At 42.3% G+C, this 17,112-nt stretch overlaps 1 protein-coding gene across 1 annotated transcript in view; it reads left to right on the top strand.

Moving 5' to 3' along the window:
• Positions 1–478: 478 nt before the first annotated feature.
• Positions 479–17,112, top strand: part of lrrfip1b (leucine rich repeat (in FLII) interacting protein 1b) — a 27,372-nt gene continuing 10,738 nt past the window's right edge. The window contains exons 1-6 of the mRNA XM_083684803.1: positions 479–689; positions 10,467–10,553; positions 11,530–11,547; positions 12,095–12,142; positions 13,023–13,067; positions 13,439–13,489. Of these exons, the coding sequence (XP_083540929.1) occupies positions 600–689; positions 10,467–10,553; positions 11,530–11,547; positions 12,095–12,142; positions 13,023–13,067; positions 13,439–13,489 (339 nt within the window). The 5' untranslated portion in view covers positions 479–599. The remainder of the gene's footprint in view (positions 690–10,466; positions 10,554–11,529; positions 11,548–12,094; positions 12,143–13,022; positions 13,068–13,438; positions 13,490–17,112) is intronic.

Below are 17,112 nucleotides of genomic sequence, written 5' to 3'. Positions count from 1 at the left end.
ACGTGTGGTCATCATCCGGGATTGCTCTGCAATAAAACTTTTCTCCATCTGTTTTGACATCTCGTCGGGTTCTACGTCTTGCTCAATGATACAACAAGGACATGCTTGTCATTAAATAGCTGAAGATAAATCAAACGATTATCAACGGCGCATTTCGAGTTCTTTTTTAAAACGAAGTCTAAAATGTATCTGGATGATGACAATGGCGGATTAGGTACAATTCGTTTTCCAAGGTAGCCTACAGTGATAGCCTGATGCTATGTTTTGACACATCAAAGCGACGCGTGTTACAAATGTTTATCAGCAACAGGCATCATCGGTGATGCGGTTACTTTTATTTTTACACAGTATGGTTGTTACATTGAGATAAATATAGCAAAATGGCAAGCCAAGGCTGTAAAAATAATTTAGTTACATTGTCTCTGTTGTAAATAGCTTCATATTATTTTTCGCGTTGGACTGGTAAGCGATATTTTCCATTGCGTGGAGGAGATGACATTTCCCGCGTGAGCTAAATCGTCTTCATTCAGCTCGTGCGTTCCATTTTGGAATATCTTTGATCCTGACACGTATGCTAACAGAGTAATTCACATATCAATATGGGAACTCAGGTCAATGGAAGAAAAAGAATACCTAACAGAGAGAAACTAACCGCAGAGGACGATGCCCTGAATCAAATTGCTCGGGAGGTACGTTTTATATCTATTTTGTTTTCCCATTTGTGGCAATGTTCGTCATACTGCGCAAATCCTATATGCAATGGGCTGCAATTCAATGTTGTGTGGGTTGTGTTGATTTTGCAAGCTACGAAATAGTTTGAATTCTGCCATCATAGGGCACGATTGCAAACATATATCCCAAACGATGCAGCAGCCCCCACCCCATCTCAAACGACGAAAACAGCGTGGTCATTATTCACTTGGGATGTATGATGCCCTCTTAAGCTATCCTACATGCGAGGCGTTCACTGAACTTGCAGACAAAGACGCATTCTTGCGAAAGGAAGCATTGACATTGTTAGTTTGGCCTACATAGTCGGGAATGTTGATGGAAAGTGTATCAGAGACAAATGTCATGAATGGGGGGATTGTTGAGGGTAAATTGCTTGATAAAGACAACTGTGAAGACCTTAAGCAGGGGCACGTCTTTGTGGCTTATTATCCCCTTGCATATAGTTGAAATTAGTATCAACTGCAACGTCACCCCCACACCAACGTTAACAATCTGTATCCAGAAAGCGTATCAAACAAGGAGGGGAGAGAGCATGCTGACGTCAGATATCAGTCAAATTGCTCCTGACGACTGTGCTGAGGAGGGCATCTCAATAGTCTGAAGTGGCCTCCTCCCCATGACTCCTCTTTCAGTCACACATCAGTGCAGATGAAGGAGTTGAAGAGAGGCAGCACCTACATACATACCAGAGGTGTTATGGATGGCAAAAAACTTCACAGACCCAGTGATCTGAGCTCTGTATGGATATACACGTAGCCCCCTCACACAACAATGGTTTTGTTTATACATATGGTCTCATGCTTAAATAGTGTACTGTACAGCTGTAGCAGTCGGCAAAGGTTGGGCAAGGGGTAGGGGTAGTAGGTTGGGTTTATATTGTCAGCGTAAACACATTTCTTATGTTGGGGTGGTGAGGAGGCTCCTTTTGCGCATCTCATCAAAAACACTGAACCTCGTCACTAAAGATGCATCCCAGCATGTTGGCCACAGTAAAAACATTTCTGCTCTCTGGTTGTACAGAAGTAGTGTCCCCTCTGTACAACCTCTAAGTCTTTAACGTTTCCTGCATCCACAACCCCTTCAGTAGAACAACTCTGTCAGCAAGTGCGATGCCCTCCCTTTCCTCCCATGAACTAGATCATTAATTTCAATGCAACTTGAGTACATAAGGAATTTAAATGTAATTGTATTTAGAATTGCCCACTGCAATTAAAATATCGAAAAGACTGAACGGAGATGTTTAAGTTGGGTTGGGAATTTTTGAAAGTTCAAGAAAGACTTGGATATCTATGGTTCATGGCAAAAAGGTCTTCATCTCACTTTCTGATAGCTGCGTCAAATCAGATCTGTTATTCTGAAGTTCAGGTCTCTTGTGTGGCACCAGCCGGTATTTGTAAGGACACACTTCTGACGAACTATAGACTGTCATCCACACATCTGGAAATAATTTCCTCATAGGCGCCAATGGCTAGTGTGCTCCAAATGTCATCAGAACCCAGCTCTTCCTTTTTATTTTTCATCTTGTTGTTTTTTTTATCACTGTGTAACTCTAATATGGGAAAACGACCTATTTGAATAATGGAAGTATTGTGAAATAACCAGCCACTTCTGAAACATACAGCATAGAAAACATAATATGATCTACCTTGTTTTTTATATATGCTGTCAAATATTGGTTGTGTTTCTTCTTTCTCTCCTACTCCAATCGCTGACAAAGTGTCTCAAACACTCTACGTTGAGTAGTTAAGTAATCAGAATCATGGATACATTTCCCCTCTCGGTCATTTCATGTGAAAAATTAACTAAAAGGTACCAAGAGACCTTTCTATGTACTGAATAATTTCAGGACATTTTGAAACCATGTTGTTGACATAATGAACCTTAATTTGTTCTCATAGGTGTGTGAAATAACCAAGTAGTGTTTTGTGCTGACATCAGAGGAGGGCTTGGTCGTCATATCAGTGACAATCTGAATGTCCTTCATAAGACATTCCCACCCGCACCCCACTGACGCGTAGTGTAATAAGACGCATCAGCAGCAGGCAGTTTTGTGATGTCATTTTCAGAAGACATGTGAAGACGCCAAGATAATTGTTGGCATGTTGCCCTACCCGATTCTTGAGATGACTGTCAACGGGTTAGTCCAGACACAGAAATGAGGACCTACTGCACACAATCATCTACTACTCAAACCAAAAATATGCTTAATTCAGCCTCGACTGCCTCCCATAGTCCTGCCTGTTTCTGTTGCTCAGACTCAGTTGAATGTCAACAGGCCATCAAGCCCGGTCTCAAAACCAAGTGCAGAGAACACTCAGGTCCCAGGTCATGTGATGAAGAAAGTAATCATAGTTGCTGACAAGTGCAATATTCAGATCATTAATCCAGCGCACTGGAGCATGGCATCATCTAATTTCGCTGTCATGACAGTGCTATTCAGCAGATACCTGCTTGTCCCTGTCGTTCCACTTTGCATCCGGGTGTTGACTCACAGTGAAGTCACTTATAATCCATTCTGATCAGGGTGCCTTTTGAGAATCCTTAATGGTGCGTTAAACACGATGCCAAACATACAGTGGATTTTGAATGAAAATGAATAAACCTAATCTTATCTCCACAACAAAATAATTGGAATGATTAGTATTTCATTAAAAAAAGGAAGTGTGTGTTAGTGGTGTGGGTAACACTTTAGGGCCTTGGCTGACGTTCCTGTGTGCTGGTGAAGTCTGACCTACTGGGCAAGCTGACAGCTGTTCCTTTGGATGTACAGTTGTGCATCTGTGTATAAAGTCTAAGCCCAACCCAGTGACCTGCATCTCTTAAGCCTTATTTAGCAGCATCCACATCCTGGTTTTTAATCGCTGGTTGAGTACGGGTAAATCTTTACCCCCCCCCCCCCCCCATCACTCAGGTCCGAAACAAAATAATATTCCATTGCAATGCTAGAAGTGATTCCTAGGAAAGTGGCACTAGCAACTTGAAAGTGAAGTGATAACTCGATGAAATTTGTTTCTTTACAAAACATCGCATAGACATTATAGCTTAAACCTGTCTGTTTTCAAGACTGCATTTGGTGCCATTTGAAAAACCTCTTAATTTGAAGCTTTCTCTGTATGGGGATGTGTCATGAAGATGGTTTTGCTAAGGTTTGTGGCCCAGTTTGAGTTACTGTAAGCCTCTTCTTAAGTCGCTGGATAGTGTAAGGTGATAGGCCCTAGAGGCAGTGATGCGTGGGTTTCACTGTGCTTTAAGAAGGGATTAGTCTGGGGGCAGGGACAGGAAGTGTTCCCTTTGACCTCCAGTCAATACTGCCAAGACAATACTGTCAAAGACCTGTAGAAGTACCCAAACATTTTTCATCCAAAGTGTTGTAGTGTATGACTTACACTTGTGTTTGTTAGTCAGCATCTTCCTATTTGTTTTTAAAGGTGCTTAGAAAAACCTCATTAATGTTCAAGTATAGACCCCGGTCAACTAATATCAACACTTTAATATTTTGTTTTTATGAAATGGTTTGGCTTCTGTAAGTGTATGAATCATTGCCCAGTCACAGGGTCATTCGGTTACCGAAAACCCACATAAGTGTACGACAATAATGAAAGTTAACAAAAGTAAGAAGCATAAATAGACCTAGACATAGACAGACATAGTTTGTTCAACTTTGTCATAAAGGGTTTTTGTTTGGCATACGTTTGAAAATGAAAAATCGAGTCCCAGGGTCATTCTGTTACCATGGAATTGCCCTGTTCCTGTGTTTTGATGAGGGAGAGTTCTGTTTTTTATTTTAAGAAAGAACATATGGTTTCATATCTTTGAATAACATTCTGTTATTGGGTTTATTTACCAATTGAGGAAGGTATGACTTGAGTAGTAACAAACAAAATACTGAGAGCATTTGAGGTGAGTGAATTAGCACATTGGCCTAGTACCAGTCTTTCATCATAAGCCTGACTGTGTTGATGCTAGGAGATTTGACTACTGCCCCTCTTCTCCCTTTCGTTACCATGTTCGGCTTCAGAGCAAATGGTAGAGCAATTTTGTTCACTAAGTGTCTTTTTAATACGGTCTGAAGAGCAACACACACACACACACACACACACACACACACACACGTCTGCTCTTCAAAGCACTTAAATCGCTGGGGCTCCTCCTAAGAAGATTAAAACAGTAAAATGCTGCCATCCATATATTAGGGCATTGGTCTGTGAGGTGACAAGATCTCATTCTGTGCTTCTGGACAGTCGTCAGTACATGTACAGTACTCAGAAATGGACTGTTATATCACAGCCCCACATATCACAATTTCTGGCAGAAATGGACACGACAGACTGCTGTTGACAGAGTGTGCCAGTGGAATATACAATGCGGTTGTCACAGAATTATAAAAACACAGTATAAGAATTGTTTTATGATCTCTGTGGCTGTTGTTTTCAATGGCCTTTCTCATGAAGATACGGATGATGAGCTGGCCTCTCCTTTTTACTCAAGAGAGCCTGCCCCAGCACAGTTCTATTGGGAGGTCTGTGAGGACTTGACAGTGGTGGTTGAGCAAAAACATCTGGACTACAAAGCTGCTCTGCTTTTAGCTCAATGAGGTCCGACTGGTAGCTGGTTTGGCCGCCAACTTGTGCAAGCTTCCAAGCCTCTAATGGTAGTGACCAGTGGCTAGTTTTTATAGAGCAGTGTTTAAGAAACCAAAGGCAAAGTTTTGTTGTATGGGGAGGCAGCCAGTTGGAAAATAATTCAGAGATTATATTTCTTGCATTTTGTTCTACTTTATTTTTGACACCCGTAAATCTACAGTTGGGTTGTAGCAAAATAATTTTTTTCAACAAAATAACAACATTCTGGAAAATGTTTTGCTTTTACAGGTTCTACACAGAGGCAGATCATATGATGGCTATTGCAGCTCAGCAATATATAAGTGATATTCCCTTTCTGATTCAATGGTCACTACACTTGTATCTGAGCAACATGATTTAGTGACTAGTTTGGAACCTCAGATTTCTAAAGGATCCACTTACTTGCGCAACCCATGGTGGTAAACAATGACACAGCCACCCCTCCAGCCATCCGTTGTTGTTTACAGTTCCCATGCTGGGCTGCAGCATGCAGCGTTCAGCACTTTCCAGGAAGTGTCGACCCCAAGTGCTCGTAACTCACTATGTGGTTTTTATGGCAGCTCTGCTGCTGCCTTTGGAGTTGAGAATCCTAAAGGTTGTGCGAGTGTCCCTGAAAAAACCCTACCAGGTAACAATGCTGACTGTGGTCATACGGTTCCTTCCTGAGACAACTCTCACATTTGTCATCCATCTTTGAGTAGAGTTTGTAGAATTTGCCCTTAAATCACAGATACATTTTCGTGCCCTCAAATGGTTACATTTGGGGTAGGGCCCACTTTAAACACAGGATAACAATTTAGGCTTAATGAAGTCTTCAAAACCCCTAAATAAGGCCTACATAAATGCTTCACAAAAATGTTTTTTTTCAAGATAAGTAACAATCTAACAGATTTAGTAATTTACAGTGATATAACAATAATTCACAGTGCAGTGTTTTTACACAATTGCACAATGCATTCACTAGGATAGCCTGCACAGAGTGGTTTTACGCTGGGATAGCCCACGCTCAAAAAGACCCGCTCCCAAATCATTGGACGGTAGGATGGCATGAAAAAAAGACCACACGCTAAAATAGCTGCGCGGTTCTGGGTGGAACCCTGCGACCTCAAACTCTGTATTTGTTAATGGGCACGCTGCCTCATGATTTCACAGGGACGACCCGTGTACTGTAGGCCTCATCTGATCTGGCTTATCTGTCTGGCTAACCCTCAGATAATCCCCTGTCAATCTCCTGAAGAGGAATACAGACTTTTGACCCAGTGAGGCTACCATACCTGTGACGCCCTAGGCTCTTATGGCTCAGAATATGGCTTATGGCTTGGAATATGGCTTATGGCTCAGAATGAATTAGGAATGCTTTTTGCTAATGAATATCCCATGTGTTTTTTGCAAAAAAAAAGTCTGCATCCAAGCTATTTCACCCCATTACCAGCCAGATTGGATCCTTGCCTTAGTGTGTCAGTTCTCTCTGCCTGTCCTGGACTGTTTTTATACATTCAATCACATGTGTTTGTAATTAGTGCATAATAGGCCGTAGTTAATGTTGCTCTTTGCCTGGCATTTCGGCATAGAGACCTTTGTGATTATTGCATTTTCCTTTGTTCATGAGTTTGGTCTTGTTTACCGGCTAGACACTCTAATAAAGGTCTATTTTAGGATGATTTCTGATTGTTTGTAATGGTATTGAATGTGTACATTGAACCTTACAAGATGAAATTCCTTCTGTTCAATTCATGTCTATGGCCTAGATTCATTTGCATTGTTGTTACTTAAAATGTTTGCTAATTGCTACCTCTGTGCTTTCTGAGAGTGATGTCCACAATGGGGAACACACGCCATACCATGTGCAGGCCTTTTCAAGTTGACATTCGCTAGCAAACTGTTAGCACAGCTAGCGCAGCATTCTCCATGCTTTGATTATAAAACTAGAGTGTGTTCACATACCAAAAGACCCCTCAATAAGTGTCTTATAAGCCCTTGCTCTCTTCTGTTGTCACATGAGGCTGGATCATGTATAGCCTACTCTTCCTCTCCATGTCTATACCACTGACTTATAAGGTCTGTACCAAACGTTCCTGTCAGATACAAACCAGGTTTCTGGACCTAGACTAAGGATCAAGAACTAGTCCTTGACGACAAAAAAAAGTGGAGATTCCCCTAAATGTTGAAGGGTTGGTTAAAGGCAGAGATCTGTGATATTGAGGTTCACTTGAAAGCATAATAGCCAAAGGGACAGACTGGAAAATTGAATTCTCTCATCCATCAACAGATTTAGTCTCTTTTCTAAATAGTGATGCAGGCATTAGGATGAGATGGAGCACATCAAAATGTTGAACACAATGTAGAGAGGACATGTGTCAGAAGTGTTTGGTTGCAGGCTGGGCTGTTGTGTGTTATAGTCAGGGTGGGTGTGTCTCACAAGTGCACAGAATTGCTGGGTCATCCACATTCTCTCTTGCACAGTTTAGGCCTAGTACCAAAACCCCATAGAGAGCGCTGCCCTCTTGTGGCTACTGATAAAAATGTTTTGTTCCCAGGCCCTGGCCACCCTGTTTGAATAACTTAAAATGCATCCATTCTTCCCCCATTTTTTGAGGTAATTCATTACTGATCAAACATGATTGGACAGGTGAAAGTAGGGGCTCCACTACATAGATATCACCAATCCAGTCATTTCAGTTCAGTGATACTGATAACTTCAGGAACGGTGGAAGGAACGATTCAAACAGGGCACTAATCATTCACATTGAAATGCTGCAACCCATTAGTTTATTAAATAGACAATGAGCACATTTCCTTCGCTGTATGCTTTTTGTGGTTGTGTACCATCAGTGTCTATTAACATTGACATGTTGGAGTTTACCTCTTTAACGTCCCACTTGCTTGACCAAGATAATGATTAACTTGGTGACATAATTAAGGTACAAACACTGAGTAATTTTTTTCATGCTATGCTCTTTCTGGTGACACACTGTCTGCTACGGTTCAGGAATAACAGGAATTCTCTGCCACTAACAAAGTGATTTGACTACTGAAGACTTTTTATACTTGAAGACTGAGAGGACTAATTTATGAGTGCGAGGGTTCACCGTTTGCTCTTGTGTAGACACACTGATTTACAGGAAGCCTGAAAGCTCATATAGATATCTCATAGGGGGAAGAGGAGTAGTGATAAAACGGACACATGTGTTCCCAAGAGTCACTTAATGGTTGGTCCAAAACCTGTGAGCTTTTGTTGTGCCGATTTGGTTGTGGAATAGAGTGACTTTTCACAGCAGAATTTTGGGCCAGCATGGATTATCTGACAGCAGCTGCCAAATTGCAGGTAAGAGATGTGATTTTTTTGAGGTTGGGGGGCAGAGCGGAGATTCTAATCTGCTCTCAGCTTTCACTGGAGATGTTGTGCATTTTTGGTGATGCAATCATGCTCTCTGAGCTGGAACATACTGTACCATGCATGTCCTATAAGCTTTATTGCGTCACCTGACTAGATATCAGATAATGGAATTGAATCAGTTGTGGAGATAATATGAATTACAGAATAGGGAGAGAGTGTGCGTGCGTGCATGTGTGTGTGTGGTAAACAAGGGTCTATGTGCAGACACTCATTTGCAGTGCCTGTGTGTGTTAGAGAGGGAGAGCGAAGGATGTCTACAATCCCACTGTAGATGTGGACTCCTAGGGGAAAGTCAGCGTCTGCTCTATGCCAGTGAATGATCAGTTCCTTCCTGGCAGGGAGAACTGTAAAGTGGGTGGTTGGAAGTTAGCGGGGGAGGCTGCTAGCTACCATCGCCAGCCTTTCCCATAGTATGAGTCACTGTAATGGTGCTTAATGATACACACACTGCTCTGTCTGCCCCATGCCAGCCCTGCCCATCTGAGTCAGACTGAGTCAAACCCAGCAGTCCTTTACTGGAGACAGAATCCAAGACCAGTAGTAGGCAACTCCAGAGAGTTACCTGAGAAGACATTTAGATGAAGTGGGCTTTCACTAGGCCTTATGAAGTAAAAGCAAACTGTAAATATTAGGACTGCCAGTTGATTTAAAAACATGTTGTTCAATGTGTTCATCTTATTTTCCACCTTGCAATGGAGGTGGTGAAATGTGCCGAAACAAAGAATGAGTGAGTCAAAGGGTATTTGACAAGTGAAAATTTAAATGATTGCCTCTAAATCAAATGGGAATTGTCATTCCCATTCCCATAGATGAAGACAAAAGGGTGCTAATTGGTTGAATCAAACTTTCTTGGTACAACTCTCTTGTTTCTTTTCAATGAGTTGTTAACTACAGCATTAGTTGATTAATCTGTTTGATTTATCGATTAACCTGTACAGCCCTAGTCAATATTTATTGTACACATATGACAGACTTGTCTTTGAAAACATCTCATCTGTCTTCAACAGATCATGGACCAAATGTAGTGTCTGTCATATCTGCGCGTGTCTGTGTGTCTGTGTGTGTGTGTGTGTGTCTGTGTGTGTGTGTGTGTGTGTGTGTGTGTGTGTGTGTGTGTGTGTGTGTGTGAGAGAGAGAGAGAGAGAGAGAGAAGCTTGGTTATTTGTCACCAAGGCACTCTCTTTAAACAATGAAGTGAGTGATGCGATCATGGGGGCATTGATAACCAAATGCAATGGGTTATTGAGGACAGTCGTAAGAGCGGTCTGATCTAATTTATCTTCAAAGGGTCCTTACATCTCCCCTGCCTTGCTATCAAGCTATATTAGCTAGCTGCATACAGAATAGACAAGCAGCAGCCACAGTCCTCTTTTCCAAGGCTCCCTGTTATTCCTAGCTGCAATGGTAATGCTTCCTTCTCATTTCGTTCTCAACCTTTTGAAAAGTTCTTTCCTCAAAAATTACGATTTATTTTATGATAGTATTAATATTCTGCTTTAATAGCAGGTTAATATATTTTTAAATATTGCACTTTCTGATGTACAGTAGTTGCACTCTCTGCTCAGGCTGTGCTAGCATTGATAGCTGTCATCTAGGTGATCTCATCTGTTTTCATCATAATGTTTTGTGCCCTTTTCTCGATAGTACTGTTTTTGGGAATGGACATATCTGAGTGACCGTATTTTTGTTATTCTCTCTCTCTCTCTCTCTCTCAGGCCGAGGCGAGACTGGCGGCCAAGCGAGCAGCTCGGGCAGAGGCACGAGAGATACGGATGAAGGAGCTGGAGAGACAGCAGAAAGAGGTGAAGCTCTTGGGACCTAATGCCAGGGTAGTGGTGGGGCTCTTTTTGAGTAGAATACCTTCCGGCTTGTGCAGAATGTTTTTTTGTGTCTTACAAACTCTATTCTACTGGTGTCCTTCATGCTCTAGCTAGATTTGTTCTTAAGGTCACAAGGTAGCCTACTGATCTTATGGATTGTACCGCTAAGGGTCCTGTTTTGGATAAACAAGCATAGCATACCATGTGTACACACACACACACACACACACACACACACAAACAAACACAGGATTAGTATAGCGTTCAGAAAGTATTGAATGTTTGGTTGTGCTCCAAACATTGAGAAGGGTTGGGTTAGGCTAGATATATTGGCCTACACTGTTGTACCATACAAGCTTTCCCTTACAGAAGAGAAAGCTGCTAAGATCACCTGTTTGTTTATGTCATAGCTGTGGCAGGGCATAGTTGGTGTGTTGTAGCCAAGTGTTTCTCAAACTTATGTGTACCAGGGACTGGCAAGGTATGTCCCTTTTCCTAAGGACCACTTAGACTTAGACTGAGACTAGACTAGACTAGACTGGAGAAGGTAAGTGATGTGCTTACTATGAGGGAGTGATGGTTGTAGTGGTGTTTAGGGGTGGGGGGGGGGCAAGTTCTTACCTTACAGTTTTCTCCCTTCGTTCTACTCTCTATACTGTCTCCTATGTTTTTCACAACTATAATAATGAATCAATACTTATCTGGAAATATTATTGAAGTCAAGTATATACTGTAGACAAATGCAACACCAAACAGGTTAATGTAAGTCAGAAAGCTGGTTCTTTGCAGCGCAACATGGTGTATTCTCTCCATACTGCATCTGATATTAATGTACCACACAACCATTGTTACATACTAACCTGTCCTAACCCAATGTCTTTCTCCTCTTCATCTCTCCTTCCTCTCTGTTACTCTTCACCTTGGTGCTGCGCTCCTTCTGCCTGCCATGTTATTTTAGATTTATCAGGTTCACAAGGTAGGCTTTCTCCCTCCCTCCATCCTCTGTCTTTTTTGAGCTCCATTTTCCTTCTTCCAAATAGAGGCCAATAGTGACCAAAAAATCTTAATTTACAAATAGACTGGACGTGCCAGTTGATTCAAAGTGAGTTTGGAACTCCGCAGGTTGTCTGTCCATTAGAAGATGCCAAAGTAAACAAAGTGAAAATCCATTGCTAACGGTCTGATCACAACCTGTAGAATTTCGAATAAATCTTGAATTAATTGAATCACCCAATCTCTTTGGAATATCATGTTTTTTTGTCAATATTGTCACTATATAACAGAAGCAAAATGGAGCCCTCTCTCTCAGTCACTCTCTCTCTCTCCAGACAACATTTCACATCTCATCTTTTACTTAGCTCAACATGGTCCAATTGCACTGAATATGCATTCAGTCAAACATTAGCGGTTCTGTAAGTTCAAAATGTTTCAGCAGTTGCTTTTTTTATCACTTTCCATTTCCTTGTCTTCCCTCTAATGCCTTCCTTCCTTCCATTTCCTCTTCCTCTCCACTCTACCCCCAGAAATACTATGGGCTGGACAACAAGTGGGGCCACATTGAACAGTGGATGGTAGGACTTATACTGCAGATCAGACAATCTCTAGTCTCTGGTCTGCGTATGATTGCATGACCCTAGTTTCTATGAAATGGCTTTAATGCAGACTTTCAGTAGTAGTGAAATGTGGTTGTGTTTGCGCTGTGTTCTGAAGAGTATGCCCGCCATTAGCCAATAGGATAAAGTGTGGCATGCACACGATTGAGTACCACGCCCCCCTGTGCGAGGATATAATATGTTTTCTTCTCCAGTTAGGGCCATACTCAAGAAATTCATGCTTTTCCTGGAAGTGCTGTGGTGCAGCATGTCCAGTGTAGCATGTGTGTGTTTTTCCCCAGCAAGACAGGGCCAGTTGATCTGCATTTCGCCAGATCCTGTAGTGCCACAAGAGGTCCCCCGGGCCATCTGACAGGGGCCAGGCCCCTTTCCTAATGATCGCCATGGCAAACAGGGAGGATCACACACACACACACACACACACACACACACACACACACATCACATGGCCAAGGCTTAAACCCCCCTACCTCTCGCTGGCTAGCCAGTGTGCATATTATCCCAGTTTCTAGTGACAGAGAGCAGAAAGACTTGTAGTGCACTGTTGATCGACGCATGCTGGAGGGGGGGCAATTCCAGCTATTTCAGGGAATTGCATTTTTTATGTTTTGGTGAAATTCCTTGTCCAGCTCAACTGACAGGAATTGAAATGAAATTGACCTCCTACACCCCAGTGCTAGTTCCCCAGTGCAGCATTGTGCAGAGATTTCATTGTTGGTCTTCTTCGTCCATATCCACATATGGCGGTAGAGCCATTCCCCCCTTGCCTTTGACCTTTAACCTCCTGCATTTTTTCTTCTTCTTTTTTTTCTTTCCTTTCTTCCACTGGGCCTTCTAGGAGGAAAGTGAGAGGTACTCTCGTCCCTCGCGGAGGCACACTTCGGTCTGTATTCTCTCTCTCCGTGCTATTTCCTCTCTGTTTTCCCTCTCAACACAGTCTAACAAACATGAGGTCTATCTCAGCTCTGTGTTTTTTTTTCTCTGTGTTGTTGTCTATGTTGTAGTGATTCTGTCAGTGGCCAAACCCTCTGGGTAGAGGCTGCATGTCCCTAAGCTCAGATCTAGGGTCAGCTCACCTGCCCCAAATTATGATCTTGACCAAAAGTGGGGACAAAATTCAAAACTTGACCTTAAATCCATCAAGATATTTGTATACTTTAAATCAGTCTGCCTTAGATCAGTCTCTCTTCTGTCAATGTGACACACTTACATTGTGCATTATTTGATGGTTGTGTGTATCCTCCTCTTTCACAGATCTCAGACGATGAGGAGCGGATGTCTGTGGGGAGCCGAGGCAGCCTGAGGGTCAGTATTACCTGCTTTACAACTAGGATGACGCACTTGCTTAATGCTAGGGTCATTGAACTCTATGTTAATATTTCACCTCAGGAATGTCAGCAGAGTGGCAGAATATAACCCTTTTTCATGTGTAGAAGAGTTGGAGTCTGTACCCACATAGGCCTGATATCAGAGTTGTAATGTGGCCCTTTGAAATGAGGATTTACCGCAGTAAATGTTTTGTGAGAGTTTCTCTAAGGCACTCTTCCTGACATTGTAAACAGCCATGGAATCACATCTATCGTGTGAACAGCACCTCTATTTAAATCTGAGGTGTTGATGAAAATGATGATAGTCTTTGAAGTTAAAGCTGGCTCTGTGCCAAGGGTATTTTGATGTCATGGAATGCACATTCTCTTCGAGCATTGTAGCATTACCATTTGAGTAAGGCCACATTGTTCTAAAATTCTATTATACAACAGGTTGATCAAATCAACCTTTGTGATTGGCAAAGAGGTATCTAGCCATTCCGATATTCACAATATCAGCACAGCTACCATCATCACCTTCACTTCCAAAATGTATACATACAGATGCCATAAAGACCGATGGAAGGATTTTGACAATAATGGATTATTCATGGTTATTTTTGTTATCCTTATGCTGCTACATTCCTCAGAAACCAAACTGGCTAGCTAGCTTGTTGTCAGAATTGTTGATGTCGGTGTGAAGCCGCAATAACACACTCAAGGGTGTGCTATATCTAGGATAATGGAACGGCTGTGATGGTTGACAGCACCTGGCTCCACCTCATGCCTATGACTGCATCACAGCCAATGTGATATCCACGATAGAGCACAACCTCTCATGTGTTATTGCTTAAATAGCTTTGTAACTAGAGGTTAGTTCCAGCAGACTTGTTCTAAAAGACTGTGTTTGTAGTAGTGAGTGTTTCATTATATACGTACGTCACAAAATCTTATCCTAAGTTAATTGATATTGCACAACGATTCTAACTAGTTTATTTGGAATTCATCATGTCTCTTAGTTTATTCATTGTACAGTATGTGTTGTACAACTACATAAATGCTGATTCAAAATCAGTTGGTTTCGGGGTAGAAACTTTTAACTGGACTAGATGCAGAGGAGGCCAACATCGAGCATTAAGAGTTGCAACTCACTCACACACACAGTTGGTCAGCACATTTCTAGCTGTCTTTCTCACTATGGGTGTGTGTGTGGTTGTCAACATGAGGCCACACCCAAAGTTGGCTTTCTTCTCCTCATTGTTCCAATGCCAGTAAACCTTGGCGTAGGATTCTACAGCACATCAACACATCATGTCACTCATTGTGGAGTCCTCCTCTCTGTTACTTCCCCTGAAAATAATCTGTCTGACCACACCAAACTGATGCATTTTAGGGTCTTGCTGATATCTAGGGCCAGGAGACTTTCCTAGCCATGTGACCTGATCAGGCCTAGTCGATATAACATGATGCAGGTGATGGGAGAGCATATTCTGCCCATAGAAGAGCAAATACAATATGTCCCAAAACGTCTGCTTAGAGCTTGGCCTATAGCTGTGAAGGGGTGAGAGTGGCTTTCTTCATATTGAATTACAGTAGGAATCTCATGCTGTCTAGGAATAGTGATGACTGTAAGGGCAATTACTGGCTCGACCTGCAGCTGGTTGGTGGCTTGGCCCTAATGTGCTGTGAGGCTGGTGGAAGTAGAAATTGGAGGACAGGCTCAGGGTAATGCATGGAATGAGGAATGGTGTCAAATGCGTTTAGAGGAATGGTATCAAACACGTTTGATACCATTCCTCATTCCATTCCATGCATTACAATGAGCCCGTCCTCCGATTTCTACCTCCCACCGGTTTTTCGGCAGATAGCTAGTTGGTTTGTTGTGTCACATGCTTTTGACAGGCATGTTCAGTAAATATTGACAGTGAATGTTGTTGAACAGGAATGTCCGGTTGACTGGTGTATTGTCACTGCTGAATAACTGTTCCTAATGAATGTGTGAAATACTGGGAAACACGACATTCTGCCCATTAGGTTTGTCCTCAAAGGAAGGTATTCTGTGTTTTCTGTCTCATTCTATCACATTTGTCTTATCACTCTCTTTGTTTTCTGCCTGAGGAATCTTAAGTCATTGCTCCATTCTCCTCATTTCTCCCTCTGTCTCTCTCTCTCTTTCTTTCTTTCTATGGTGTCGCTCCGTAGGGCAACTTCTCCTCGGATCTGTACTGCAGCTCCAGCAGTCTACCCTCTCTCAGAGCACAAAACTCCACTCAAAATGGCCGGGTCTGTCCCCATCATTCACTCTACCTGCTGTTCCTCTTCCCTTCATGTTTCATCCTGCTTCTTTCCTACAACTCTCCACCTAGTCTGTCCTAACCTCCTCTCTCTCTCTCCACCCAACCTCACCCACTTATTTGTTTCTGTTGAATATTATTTTGCCAAATATGTTTTCCAGTTTCCCAAGTCAGAATCATGTCTATTTACCACTTGGTACTTTTTGTTTCTTAAACATGAGTATTGCATTTGATTATTGGCTATAATTGGCACAGTAGAGAGTGTAGATCATGTGTTTATTGTAAGTCGTCAGTGGGAAGAGTGTATTTGGAACCTTTGTTTTCCTCTCTCCCCATCTGTAGCCCTCCATGCTCTATAGTGAAGGCCCACGCACAAAGAGTCACAGGGTTGGTTTCTCTCTTTCCTGTCCCCTCACCCCTTTACCACCATTATTACATGTTATCTAGAATGTAGTACAGATGTGATTAGATATATGTCTGGCTGAATAGATAGATAGATAGATAGATAGACTCTCCAGATAGATTGATAGATTGATTTCATGTAAAGGCATGTGAGCATGACATGACAGACAATGGGCATTTTGAAACTGATATTACCCAAATTTAGCCCTTATGTGCACTCTGGGGAATAGGGTGGAGAACGGGGATGCAGGGTCTAGTGGTAAAGCTTGATTCAGTGTGTGTGGCTCTCTCCTGTCTGCAGGGCTCAGTGTGTGAGGATGCTGTGTTCAGCAGCACACGGCGGTTTAGTGGCTCCAGCACTCGTGGTGTAAGCCCTGTACCCTGTCTCCACCCCACCCCCCCATTACTTCCCCTAAGGGAGGGGGAGGGGGGCCTTGCTTGGCATGCCCCCTATAGCAATACGGGGTTGCATATCCTGTGTGCATGGAAGTGTTGTCAGGGTCTTTAGTGTCTTTTTTTGTTTTATCCTTCTCCAATGTCAATTTCTGACTCACAAGAAGGAATCCATCTCCCCAACTATCTGTATTGCACAAAAAATCCCCACCCCTGTATTTGTGTATGTATTGATGACAATTGCACATGCCATGCACAGTCATAGATAGTTTGATTGTGTCGTTTTGTGTTGGTTGTTTTAGTACACAATGTCTACAACGGTTGTCATGTGACAGTATCAACAAGGAGTCTCATATGGAACTTGGAGCATGGAATTTGTATGTGCCTTGATTTTCTGTCTGGGATGTATTTGGTCTAACCTGGCATGGTTGACTTGTCTAGCAATGGGTGTAACCCCTTTTATGTATTTCTTCTCTTCTTTTGCTGACTTTTCTCATTTCTAATTCACTAAACTCTGTGACTAACATGTCTC

Source organism: Argentina silus (assembly GCF_951799395.1).
Source record: "Argentina silus genome assembly, chromosome: 14".
Lineage (NCBI taxonomy): Eukaryota > Metazoa > Chordata > Actinopteri > Argentiniformes > Argentinidae > Argentina > Argentina silus.
This window is presented reverse-complemented; position numbering and strand designations above follow the sequence as displayed.